Source organism: Panthera leo, chromosome D1 (assembly GCF_018350215.1).
Source record: "Panthera leo isolate Ple1 chromosome D1, P.leo_Ple1_pat1.1, whole genome shotgun sequence".
NCBI lineage: Eukaryota > Metazoa > Chordata > Mammalia > Carnivora > Felidae > Panthera > Panthera leo.
The window spans coordinates 111,858,956-111,872,790 of record NC_056688.1 but is presented as its reverse complement, the minus strand read 5'-3'; the positions used below and the strand labels follow the sequence as shown (position 1 = coordinate 111,872,790).

General features: G+C 59.4%; 1 protein-coding gene across 11 annotated transcripts in view; it reads right to left on the bottom strand.

Moving 5' to 3' along the window:
• ANO1 (anoctamin 1) overlaps positions 1–13,835 on the bottom strand; it is an 83,920-nt gene that overhangs the window by 45,041 nt on the left and 25,044 nt on the right. For 7 of the 11 annotated variants that reach the window (XR_006193864.1, XM_042906301.1, XM_042906291.1 and 4 more), the window contains exons 7-10: positions 11,970–12,035; positions 11,425–11,480; positions 8,183–8,224; positions 555–619 (exon numbers count right to left, since the gene is read on the bottom strand). Coding sequence is in view for 10 of the 11 variants with exons in the window: in XM_042906301.1 (XP_042762235.1) it covers positions 555–619; positions 8,183–8,224; positions 11,425–11,480; positions 11,970–12,035 (229 nt within the window). In the remaining variant the exon portion in view is untranslated. The remainder of the gene's footprint in view (positions 1–554; positions 620–8,182; positions 8,225–11,424; positions 11,481–11,969; positions 12,036–13,835) is intronic. The other 4 variants (XM_042906293.1, XM_042906298.1, XM_042906294.1 and 1 more) reach the window with 1 other exon arrangement.

Genomic DNA, 13,835 nt, shown 5'->3' with positions numbered 1-13,835 from the left:
CTTCTCCCGAGCAGGACTCGGAGGGTGGGTGGGGGCCCTGGGAAGGTGGGGTGCTGCTGGCGGGGGGGCGGGGGGCTACCCGGGGGGCTGTCCCAGGTCCCGGGCGGCGTGAGCGCAAGACGCCAAGAGGATGTATTAAGGGTCTCTGGCGCCTGGAGGGGCTCACGTGAGTTTTGACGGGCTGGACTCCCGTCTGCAAGTCCCCACAGGACATCCGTCGCCTACTCCGCGCCCCTTCCCGCCCCGGGAGAGAGGACGGCTCTCGTCTTCCTCCCGAACCACAGACTCAAGAAGACTCACCACTCGGCGGGGTGGGGCCCGGGCCGCGGGTTGGGGAGGAGGGGGTGAACAGGACGGAAAAGAATCTGTGGGCCCGTGGGGGACCTCGGGCCCCCTACCCAAGCTCAAGTTCAGACAGGCTCCCGGGTGTGGAACAGTCAGTGTGGTGAAAACGCACAGGGACGCTCATCCGACGGGCTGCCCACCAGGGACTCGCCTCCCACCGCCTCCTTCCGAGCAGCCGGGCCTGCTCGCACCCGGCGACCCCCTCTCACCTGACCAGGTCGATGGGCTGGTACTTGTAGAAAACCCCGTAACTCGCCCACTCTTGGTACAGGAGCTGGGGGAGAGCAAGCAGTGAGTGAGGACCAGTGGAAACGTAGCTTTGCTTCCCAGTCTCGGCTTACGGTGCACTGTCCATTCGTTCAGCAAAACCCCTCGAGAGCCGGCCACATGCCGGGTATGGTGCTGGGCACTGGGCTTTCGGAGGGGAGCACGGCGGACGCAGCCCTGAGCCCCGGGGCTCCCGTTCTTGCAGGGGAGACGCACACAAACCCTTCGGCTCCCACGAGGGTCTCAAAGAACCCACCGCCGTGGGAGCTGAGCTGGCAGGGGAGGCCGGTAGGGGCCTCCTTTTTAATTTCTTTTTTTTTTTTTTTAACATTTATTTGTTATTGACAGACAGAGAGACACAGAGTGTGAGCAGGGGAGGGAAAGAGAGAGGGGAAGACACAGAATCCAAAGCGGGCTCCGGGCTCTGAGCTGTCAGCACAGAGCCCCACGCGGGGCTCGAACTCACAAACCGTGAGATCATGACCTGAGCCGAAGTCAGACGCTTAACTGACTGAGCCTCCCAGGGACCCCCAGCTTGGGGGGGTGCTCCTCAGCAAGAACGGGCTACTTCTTTAAGTGCAGGTGAGGACGGGAGAGAAGCTTCTAGAATCCCTATGGAACCCTGACTCTACATCTACATGATTTGATCCGGAATTGATCCAAAACAGCCCAATCCTGTGAGGCTTTTCCCTTCAGGGTTCTTGGTTGTCCCAGTCAGACACCATGTCATTCTTCATAAAGGACAGAAACCACCAGGCTCTGGGAGGAGAGAATTACTGGTGGCAAGATTTTTAAAAACCTCACGGGACGCAAAGAGAGCTCGACGTTCGTCTCCCGAGATGGGCTGTCTGATTAACATGGCTTCGTGAAAATCAGCACACACCCCGTTGCCCCCCCGGGCTTTGGGCAGGGATGGTAATGAGCTTGGTAGATGGAAGGCCGTGTATGAACACGTAGAGAGCGTCCTAGGAAAGACACAGGTTAGGACTGCTGGTTTTAAAAGAGAAACCCCACTCCTGTGGGTAATCGATGCTTTTCCAACCTTAACGCAAAGCCGAAGTCACACGGCCAGGACCCTCTGCGTGGGGCCGCCTGGCTCGGCTGGCACCAGGCAGGAAGGAGGGGGGAGGCAGGTGTGAGCACGGCCCCAGGGGCCCCCTGCTCCCTTCTGTGCAACACGGCTTGCCCTGTGACCTTCCCCATCTCTCAACACTTAAGTTTTAACATTTTGGGGGGTGGGTTTCCCAGACTCACATTGTGTGCTGGTCCCTGGGACGCACACCAGGCCATGTCCCCACCACAAACACGCTGTCCTATGGCCCGCATGTGTGTCCCCCCGCCCTCCCCGCCCCAATTCGTCATGTCGAAGCCTTAACCCCACTGTGCCTGTATTTGGAGATGGGGATTTTGCGAAGTGATTGCGGTTTAAACGACATTGTGCGGGTGGGGGTCTGATCTGAAGGGACCGGTGTCCTTCTAAAAAGAGACACGAGAGGGGCGCCTGGGCGGCTCAGTCGGTGAAGCGTCCGACTCTTGGTTTCGGCTCAGGTCACGATCTCGCGGTTTCGTGTTCGAGCCCCGCGTGGGGCTCTGTGCCGACAGTGCTTGGGGTTTTCTGTCTCCCTCGCTCCCTGCCCCTCCCCCACTCGCACTTTCTCTGTCTCTCTCAAAATGAATAAACTTAAAAAAAAAAAGAGAGAGAGAGACACAAGAACTTTCTTTCACCACGTCCGCGTGGAGAACATTGTGAGACAGCAGCCGGCCGCGAGCCAGTAAGAGGGCCCTCCCCTGAACTCGGCCCTGCTGACCCCAGGATCTTGGGACCTCCAGCCTCCAGAACCGGGAGGCCATGAACGTCTGGGGTTCTGCTGTCGGTGGCCAGCCCTGACGGATACGCCTGCCCCCACTGCCCCACAGGCCGGAGCTGACAGACGTGACCTTTACGTGCACGAGACCTCTTCAAGTAATTCTCTGAAAACCAACCGTGTGCAAACGGTTCGCGGGGAGGGGTCCTGTTTCCACGGACCAGGGAGTCAGGGGTCCCTAGAAATGACCCTCCAACTCTCCATGTCCTCGGGATCCTTTGCAGCTCTGAGGAACAGGACTCAGGGGAGAACATAAGTTCTCTCTTCAGAGCGGGGAGGCAAATATCAGAGAAGCAAAATGCATCCTCAGGGAAGTACAAGCCAACCTCGCTGTCAGAATCCTGGGTTTTGCCTGCTCTGATCTTTGTAAGAGGAGCTCTCTTCAGATTTTAAGGCTTCCTCTAAGTGCTACGCGCTGTGTTCAGCCGGGTCCACGTTCTGGAGGACTAGGGGCCGGGCCGGCTGGTGGGCGGCCTCTGCAGCCCCCTACGGAACTGGGGTGCACGGGTCCCCCCAGGAGCTAGAAGCCCCACTCCTGTGCCGAGATGCGGGCTCTGCTGGGCCCCTGGTGGGCGTCCTGGGCACTGAGTCTGAGTCCCGAGCGCCAGGTGGGGCCCCCTCCCCTCTGAGCCCTGTCCAGGACAGACACTCCCCTCTGAGTGCATGACAGGCTCTCCTTCCTCCCTGGTCTGGGGGGATCCCCACGGGCTTAGGCCAGAGAGCTGGGGCCTTCCGTGTCTCAGCAGGCCCAGGCGTGCAGAAAAGAACGCGAAGGCCCCCCAGTTTCACCCTGCAAAGCGCCAACTTTGACGAGGGTGCGGGGCACCTCCGGAGAAGCGACGCGGCCACCAGTGACCCGGGTGGCTTCCTCCCCGAGCCGAGATCAAGCTGCCGCCGCGGGCCACACGCAGGCTGGGGGGCGCACCAGAGATGGGGCCAGAGGGAGGAGGGAGGGAAAGAGAGGGACGAGGATTTTGCCGGGGGACGGAAGGCCCTCTCAAAGGCATGGCCGGCCACGTCACACCGGTCCCCGTGCTCCCTGGCCGGCCCAGTGACACCGGCCTGCAGCAGGCCGGCCACCCTTCACTGGTGCGTGTGGCACACGGTGGCTTCCTACGTGACCACTTTACCTCCACGAGACTCTCTTCCTGCCAAGAAAAGAATATCAATCACCCTGCAGCTGCCAGCGTAGAGAAATCGAACTCGAGATTTCCCTGTCACGGTTGGCAGAGCTCCAAGGGTGCACCTCAGCCTTGCGAGCAGGGTGGGAGGTGTCAGGGCCCTGGGGTCCGCCGGCTGGGGGCTGGTGGGCCCAGTCACAGTGACCTAAGAGCCTCCCAGAGCCCGGGCCTCAGAAGGAGCCCGGCTCAACCCACTGGCATCTCTCCTGCTCAGACCTCCCTCCTGGGCCCATGTGGCTGGGCAGGCCCGTTAGGGCACTAACGCTGTCCTTAATTTGTCCCTTGCTGTCTCCCTCTAGCACGAAGGCCCAGGAAGGCCAGGTTTGTCTGGTTCATGTTATCCCCAGAGCCTCTAACAGGGCCTGGAGCAGATAACAGGGTCCTAGTAAGTAACTGGGGAAGGAAGGAAGAAGGGAGGGAAGGAAAGAGGGAATAATAGGTCAGGGTCCTGTGGCTCTCAGTCCAGCACAGGGATGGAGACAACTCAGTTGACATCTGGAGCAACTGCCCTGCCCCGTGTCCCCGGATGAAGGAACGCTCGCTCCCAAGGGCCCTGAGGATCAAGCTGACAGTTATAGCCGTGCTCAGCCTTGGGTCTAGCCTGCCTCCTGCTCAAACATCCCTACTGTGCCCCTGCTCCTCCAGCTCAGCACAGAAAAATGGCCTTAGCTAGATTGCAACCCCCTTTCCATCCTGTGAGGTATCTTGGGTCAGGCACTTGGGGCTGTTGACACTGATGGGACCAATAATGGGGGAACCACAGACTTTGTCACTGGAAAGGCAACATACTCAGAACCAGGTTGCTTAAAATGAAGCCACATGGGAGAAGGAGGAGTTCTCCAAAGCTCTGAGTTAGGACCCAAACACTTATCTGGGACATTCCTCCCACCCTCCATCCCTTCCACCTGTCCACCACCCAAGCATCCCCACTCATCATCCATCTATCCATCCAACTACCCACCCATCTCTCCATCCATCCCACCCATCATCCATCCATCCATCCACCTATCCCTCCATCCCATCCATCATCCATCCAACTACCCATCATCCATCCATCCATCATCCATCATCCATCCATCCCTCCATCCATCCACCCATCCCTCCATCCCATCCATCATCCATCCATCCTTCCATCTCATCCATCATCCATCCAACTACCCATCATCCATCCAACTACCCATCATCCATCCATCCCTCCCTCCCTCCCATCCATCATCCATCCAACTACCCATCATCCATCCATCCCTCCATCCCATCCATCATCCATCCAACTACCCATCTATCCATCCATCCATCCATCCATCCATCATCCATCCACCCGCCACTCCATCCCATCCATCATCCATCCAACTACCCATCATCCATCCATCCATCATCCATCCAACTATCCATCATCCATCCATCCATCATCCATCCAACTACCCATCATCCATCCATCCATCATCCATCATCCATCCATCCCTCCATCCATCCACCCATCCCTCCATCCCATCCATCATCCATCCAACTACCCATCATCCATCCATCCATCATCCATCATCCATCCATCCCTCCATCCATCCACCCATCCCTCCATCCCATCCATCATCCATCCATCCCTCCATCTCATCCATCATCCATCCAACTACCCATCATCCATCCAACTACCCATCATCCATCCATCCCTCCCTCCCTCCCATCCATCATCCATCCAACTACCCATCATCCATCCATCCCTCCATCCCATCCATCATCCATCCAACTACCCATCTATCCATCCATCCATCCATCCATCCATCCATCATCCATCCACCCGCCACTCCATCCCATCCATCATCCATCCAACTACCCATCATCCATCCATCCATCATCCATCCAACTACCCATCATCCATCCATCCATCATCCATCCAACTACCCATCATCCATCCATCCATCATCCATCCATCCCTCCATCCATCCACCCATCCCTCCATCCCATCCATCATCCATCCAACTACCCATCATCCATCCATCCCTCCATCCATCCACCCATCCCTCCATCCCATCCATCATCCATCCATCCCTCCATCTCATCCATCATCCATCCAACTACCCATCATCCATCCAACTACCCATCATCCATCCATCCCTCCCTCCCTCCCATCCATCATCCATCCAACTACCCATCATCCATCCATCCCTCCATCCCATCCATCATCCATCCAACTACCCATCTATCCATCCATCCATCCATCCATCCATCATCCATCCACCCGCCACTCCATCCCATCCATCATCCATCCAACTACCCATCATCCATCCATCCATCATCCATCCAACTACCCATCATCCATCCATCCATCATCCATCCAACTACCCATCATCCATCCATCCATCATCCATCATCCATCCATCCCTCCATCCATCCACCCATCCCTCCATCCCATCCATCATCCATCCAACTACCCATCATCCATCCATCCATCATCCATCATCCATCCATCCCTCCATCCATCCACCCATCCCTCCATCCCATCCATCATCCATCCATCCCTCCATCTCATCCATCATCCATCCAACTACCCATCATCCATCCAACTACCCATCATCCATCCATCCCTCCCTCCCTCCCATCCATCATCCATCCAACTACCCATCATCCATCCATCCCTCCATCCCATCCATCATCCATCCAACTACCCATCTATCCATCCATCCATCCATCCATCCATCCATCATCCATCCACCCGCCACTCCATCCCATCCATCATCCATCCAACTACCCATCATCCATCCATCCATCATCCATCCAACTACCCATCATCCATCCATCCATCATCCATCCAACTACCCATCATCCACCCATCCATCATCCATCCAACTACCCATCATCCATCCATCCATCATCCATCCAACTACCCATCATCCACCCATCCATCATCCATCCATCCCTCCATCCCATCCATCATCCATCCAACTACCCATCATCCATCCATCATCCATCCCATCCCTCAATCCCTCCATCCCTCTACCCACTCACCTCCCCTCCCCCATCCACCCATCATCCGTCCATCCAATACTCCCAGACTACCCCCATGGGCCGGGCCTGGTACTCACTGCTGGGACACTAAATTCAGTGGGGGCGAGGGGAGTGGAGGGTGGACAGCATTCTAAGCAGAAGGAACAGGTAGATCTGAACAAACCTGGAATCATATTTGCTGGGCCTGGTGCCCAGTGATGCCAAGTAGCTCCCGAATAGGTAACTGAATGAGACACTTTTGGTGCCAGGTGGCCACAGGCTGCGGAGTCTCAGATTAGCGAGGTGGCCAGCATGGCTGGTGCACAGGGAGGCAGTGGGGAGAAGCCACAGGAGGACTGAATTAGGCCTGAAGGGGGTCCCCGGGGCCCAAGGAGGAAGCTTCCCTAGGTGGAGAAAGGGCATCAGACCAGCGGCCCAGGGGCACAAAAAGATGAAGGGGGTGGATTCTGAGGCCAGAGCTGGCCCAGGCAGGCCTGGGGAGGGGACGGTGCTTCTCCAACGGGATCGAATGGGGGAGTTCTGCAAGTCACAGGGTCACAGACAAATGCCAGATGTCCCACTAAAAATAACCAAATATGTAATTTTTGAGCTAAATCAGATAGTATCTTCAGCTGGATTCCCGGGCGGGCAAGTTGTATCCAGTACCAAAGGTTTAAAAACATGTACGGGGGGCTGGAGGGAGGCAGGAATGGAGAACATTCCTCACCAGAGGTTCCCAGCCCGAGACTTGGGACAAGGCCACCATTGTGAGGTTCTCAGGGAAGTATCTCCACCCACTGCCTCCGGAAGGATCTGCTCGTGGGGGACAAACATGGGTCCGGCGAGGACTGTTCCCCGAGGTGAACGAAGTTTGCATTTGGTTGGGAACCGGGAGGGGCTGCGGTGGACACGGGGAGGAGGCTGGACGCCAGGCATGGGTTTGGGTGCTGGATGTCTGGGAAGAACCTTCCGGAGCGTGGGGGATGGAAGAGAAAGGGCCACGGGGGGGGGGGGGGGGGGGCGGGGGGAAGCAGGGAGCCTGGGCTGGGAGCAGCAGGGAGAACACTGAAGAATAAAAAGAACACTCGGTGTCTCCTGACGTGTAACCCCAGGAACAGTAACTTTTCCATGAGAAAGGCTTCTAGGCCGAATAAACTTGAGAAACACCGGCTGAATGCGTCCACCAGACTCGCCGGTGTGCAGACGGGGCCTGGCCACAGCGGGGCCCAAACTTCCTCACCCAGGAGCCGTGCAGGATCAGGCCCAGCGTCCGCAGGGAGCGCGGCAGACTGAACACCCGGGTGAGATACAGGTTTGGGGGCCCGCGGGGAAGGTCCAGGCAGAACGGCACGCCCTTGCCTTTATGCAACCCCCGCAACGCGCCCCGGACACTTGTCAGCATCAGCGAGAGGGGAGCAAGGCAGCGGGCAGGGTTCAGCGCCTTCCCCCCAGGCGTGGGGGCTCCCGCGGGGGCCTCGGAGCAGCCCCGCCCCACCCGGGGCCCCCAGGGCCGAGCAGCACGGCCTCCGCTCCACGTCCACTTACTTTTCTGTCGTTGAACTCCACGTTTTCACCTTCGTAGTCTCCCTGTTCAAAAGGGGGAAAGGAGAACTCTCACCACCGGATGCAGCTTTCGAGTGGCGCAAATCCGCATCCAAACGCGAAGGCCAGACGGCGCATCACAGGAGAGGGAAGGCTGGCCTGGCCCAGCACCTCCGCCGGGCAGCCCTCCTGCCCTCGCCCCCTGTCACAGAGGCCACGTCCCGGAAAGGACCCGGGGCCACTTGCGAGGAACCAGCAGCATGCAAGAAAGGGGCTTTGCGTGGCCATTGGGGGGTGGGGGGGGCGCGGGAGGGAAAGTCCCAGTGCCTTGCCCTGCAGGTGCTGGGAGGACAGGAAGCTATACGGTCACCGAAGACAGATCAGTGAGCCCCACCCTCGCATTTCACACGTGGTAACGCTGAGGCTCAGAGAAGCAAGGTGACTTTTCCGGGACAGACTGCCAAGCTGGGACCCGGTTCCGAGTCTTTAAATCCAGCGCAAGGGAGCGAGGACCTGAAAGTCAGAAGCCTGCCCAGCATATCGACAGCTGGAACCAGGGACTCAGGGGAAGCAGCGGAGGGAGCGTGGCCCCCCGCGGGGCTGGCCTGGCCAAGCGGACTTGAAGATGGCCGGGAAGAAGCTCTGAGGCCCCCCCGGAGGTCTGCCGGGTACCTGCCGCACTCACCAGATCCTTCTATGAACCCCCCGCCCCTCCAGGCAGGGAGCACTTGGCCTCACGCTCTCTGAACAGAGGTGCCCTGAGACCAGTGTCATTAATGTTTCCCCCTGGGTCTTCAGGGCACCCTCCCCCGCCCCCGCCCAACCCCGGAGGCTTTCTGGGTGTTTCTCTTCATGGCCCAGACAGCCACACACTTCAGCAGCATCTCATCTATTCGGGACCTCGAGGGTGACAGGTGCCAACCAGGAGGGAGGCCGCCAAGCCGCCACCTGAAATGTTAGTCCTGTCCCTGTATTTGATGCACGAATTCCAGGCGCCCTCCTCAGGGTCTCGCTCAGCGCAGACCCCTACTCCACACACCGTTCTCACAGTGGCTCTCTGGTTGCCGTGGCATCCAGCGCCTTGCCCGATGGGTATTCTTGTGGAATGGATGAACGAATGAGCACAGTAAACGAGGCCCTGCAAGGGGGTGGCGATGCCGCGGGCGACGCACTGAGGGCAGCAAGCCGTGACGCAGGACGACGGTGGCGGAGTTGGAGAAGGACCACCCAGCGTGCGGCCAAGAGCCGGGCACCTGAGCCTGGGTGTGTGGCTTCACGGTCCCGCCCCCTGCTCGAGCATGTGGGGTACGTTTGGACCAGTTCAGAGTGATTTATGTCCCCAAACGTTCCAACATCAGCTGTGGTACCTACGGGGGTGGGTGCCCTTCAATTGTGGGGGAAATTCATCGCTGTAAAATTCCGTAGTCCCTCAAGACGCCCAGAGTCCTCACTCCGGCTGGAAAGAACCCCGCAGGTAGAGCTGGAGGCTGTGTGCCCCTGGACAAGCTGCTTGGGCAACCGCAGCCTCAGTTTTCCCGTCTGTAAAGCGGGAGCGGGCCCCACACGGACGGCCTCTCCACTGCCGTGTGAGGTTCAACGTTGGGCCCAGCTCCCCCCGCAGAAGCTGTTGCGATCCGGACCACGTCCTTAAGCCCGAGTCTCCACGTCTGCACCAGATTAAAGGAGACAGAGCTCCTACTAAACACAGCTCTCTGCATACAACGGGCGCTCAGAAATGTTGATGTCTCCCCTTTCCCTTTCAAGCCTTAGAGGGCTGACTCCAAGCAGGTCTGGATGGCCCAGAACAGGCCCTGGCATCTCAGCAGGGGTGAGATCAAGGGCCCAGCAGTTTGTGAACTGGCGCAGGGCTGCGGGGCGGGGCCGTATTCCGGGAGCCAGCGGGGTGAGCACCCACTGACGAGAGCCTGACGGATGGTGATCGAGGCCCCTTCAGCCAGGACCACCGGCCAGGACCCGGGAGGTCTGAGCCCTGCCCTTGAAACACGCAACAGGTCGCTGGCCAAGGCAACCGACCCACGCGACCCAAATCAACACGGCGCTCGCTGAGCACCTACGTGCCGAGTGCTGCGCCTGTCCTGAGACCCGTGGGCGAGGACCAGCAGCCAGACGGCGGTGTCTCTGTGGGACGGGGGGCATTGGAAGCCAGGGGGACGGGGGGGGAAGCAGGGAGACATCAACGGGGCAGGGGCAGGGGTGGGAGGAGGGGGAAAAGGAAGGCTTTGTGTGGATGGTCTGTCCCGGGGAGGGCGGCTGCCAAGAAGAGCTTGCAGACAGAAGGGACAGCACCCCCGAAGGCACAAAGCGGCTCAGGTGACCCCACCTCCCCACAGGGAGTGACGCGAGGCTGGCAGCTGTGTGTCTCTTGGAGGCAGCGGTCAGGCAGGGCGGGGGGGAGGGGCGGCCCTTTGCTGTCGCGGAGACTGGGTTTCTCCGATCCAGCGTTTCACTGGAAGCCCTTCGCTTCTGTGTTCCCTCTGACACCGCTGGGAACCACTCCCACTTGCAGATGGGGACACTGAGGCTCAGCGAGAGGACAGGGGCCGCCTCCGCCCAGGGCTGCGGAAGACAGCGGCCAGGACTAGACTCTGGGTGCCCCGCCTCCCCGTCCGGCTCCCGCCTCGTGGCCCCCAGTCCTCGTAGCCACGCACGTTTGGAAAGTTCCAGAGGCCCTCTGTCTGGGGTTCCCACACTGCTGGGGCCCCACGGTGCATTCCCAGTACCCTGCTGAACCCTAGCCCCGGTCTCCATAGAGACAGCAAGAAGAGACTCATCCCTCTCCAGCCAAGCCAACGCACGGCCGCGGCCATGGGCTATATTTGTCGGGGGATACCGGAGGGATTTGGAGATCCAGCTCAGGAAGCTGGCCACTTGCTCTGCAGAAACAGACACACACAGAGCCCGGGTCATTCTGCCAGAGCGGGGGCGGGGTGGCCGGGGAGACCCAGGCAGGGGCAGCGTCTCAAGGACCAGCCGGCCACTGGGACAGGGTGTCGGCCACAAAAGGCCCCTGCCTCGGTGGGCTCGTTCTGCAAGAAGAGATGCTCTGGGCACAACAGCAAGGCCCCCACCGGGGGAGCAGGGAAGGGCTGCGCGCGGCTGACATTTACAGGAGAGCCAAAGCAGGAAGCCAAGACCGCAGGATAATTAGAGCTCCCCGGGGGTGTGGCCCGCGGGGATTCGGGGCGGCCAATGACGCAGGGGCAAACTCCGTCAAGGTTACTTACATCGTGCAGGGGGTAGGCGGCCGAGTAAACGCCATTGGCCAGCAGGCTGGTGATACCTTAAAGACAAAGGCAGAGCGAGGATTAGGGACCAGGTCTGTCTCCTGCCTCTCTCTTTGCAAACAGAACAGTCCCAGGACTGACTCAGTCGCCGAGAATTTTCTCAAAGCCAAGTGCACCTGGCGGCCCAGAGCCAGGCCGCCTTTCTGGCGTTTCCTCCCCGGGTTCGACCAGGAGACGGTAAAACACATGCTCTATCGGCAGAATTAGGAAGACAGAGAGGACACCCCGAGAGAAAGTTCCACCTGGGAGGAGGGAGGTTCCCCGAACCTGCCAATCCACCAACTACCCACAGCTGCTGGAGGGCCAGTCTACAGACAAGAAAGGTGGATTGTAAGTGGTTAGAAAAGCTGAATCACGAGAAAAATACGGACGGGAAAATTGATGGTGTCAGAAAACACACATACAATTTGCAATTAGATTTTAGGCTGATTGGGAAAAGCCGGAGGGGAGGCCTGTGGGCCCCGCGTGGGGGCGGAGGCACTTACCGTATTTACTACATTTTCGCCTCTTACTTAAAAGGGCAGAGTCCTTCTTTCTTCCCTCTCCTTGCCCTGTTTGTACATCGGGCTATTAGTTACATGAAAACGCCTGAAAGGACCAAAGCTGCATTTGGGGGAGAAAGCGCTCGGTGGGGCGGTGGCCGGGCCTCGACGGCTGCCCCAGGCCCTGCGCTGGGCGTGTCACGAGAGTCGCCAGACCTGCACCTCCCGGGGCCCGGAGGTGTGCATTCGGCGCCCCGCCCCTGGAGACGGTGCCGTGGACGGAAAGGCAGAGCCGGCCACGCACGGGGAGCCGGAACTCTGATCTCGCGCACATCCTGGGGGGCCAGCGCGGCACACGAGTCTCCAGGAGCCCTTTCCTGGTCACAGAACCCTCTGCCTGGCCGAAGGGGCTTTGTAGGGGGTCAGTGGGTCAGGGTTTCCAGTGGCCTGGCCGGCCCATCCCGTACTACTCGACGGGAAAACGGTGGGGAAGTGTCTTCCTCAAATCCACTTAAAAAGAGACCGCCTCTTCGGTCAGTGATCTGGAATGCTCGGGGTACCTGAGGGACGCTTGGAAACCCAAGCCAGCGAGAGGCGGAAGCATACGGCTCACGCCCACCTGCGTGAGAACTCATCTGTAATAAAAGTGGACGTGGGTCTGATTCAGGTTCATTGGCTCTTTACTGTCCCAGAACACTCTCAACGTGGCGTTGCCACAGGGCCTTTGCACAGACTGCTCCCTCTGTCTGGACCCCTCATTTTCTTCAGATCTCTGCTCAGATGTCCCCTCATCAGAAAGGCCTTTCTGGTCATTGGTCCTAAATCCTCCTGGCATCCCTCCGCAGCAAGACGATGTTCTGGCTTTTCTGATTATTTATTATCTATTTCGTCCCCCAATGTAAATCCCCCGAGGGCAACAGAACCCATCAGTACTCGCTGCAAGGTGAATGTGTGCCTTCGGAGGTCGGCAGGGCTTTCAGACAAGGGACCGAGGTGCAACGGGGTGCAGCAGGGACCCTTCACCTATCTGCTCTGCCACTGGGTTTGCCAGGGAACCGACAGGAACACTCAGAGACGTCCACCCCGGGGAAGACCCAGAACAGAGATCAACTCCAGCTGAGAAGCCCCCAGACCCGGGACCGCTTACAGACCTTTTAAGCAACCACGCGGGTTTGTGCTGGAAAGGACCCGACAGGCAGACTGAGGTCTGGGACACGATGCAGGGACGGCAGCCACACCTTCTCCCGTTTTTGGTGACCCGGGCCACCCTGGAAGCTCCTGTTCCCCCTGAGGTGGGCTGGGCCTCTGGGGACAGGTCTCCTGGGCTCCTCCTTGACCCGCGAAGGGGCCCCCGCTCCCACGGACTTAGGACACGGGCTTAGAGACTCCAGGCCCAGAAGGAGTCCCTGTGACTGGCCGTCGGGCATCCCAGCAGGACACGACAGCCCAGAGGGTCCAGCCTCCCCTCCCTCTGACTCCAGACGGTCCAGCTCTCCCTCCCAGCCCCCTCCCTGGGGGACGGGCCGTCCCCCAGCAAGCCCCCCACACTCCTGCTCTCCGCTTGCTTCCGGCGGTACTCTCCCCTCTGCGGGAAGCCACGCGTGTGAGGGTTCCCTGTCCTGCCACAGGCTCTGTGCCAGCCAGCACCACCCTGTACCCCTGGAGGGCGTTGTGCACACAGCTCTCAGCGGGGCGAAGGAGAGCTTAAGGAGAAGGGGGAGCGCTAGGCAAGGACGTTCCTTGGCTCCGAAGTCTCTCATTCTGGGGACCTCAGCCTGCCGCTGCGAGCAAGGGGCCTGCTCTGGGGTGGGGCCGGGGGTTCAACTCTGCACACCTCGGCGGGAAACGTCTGCATCTGTGGCTCGAGGC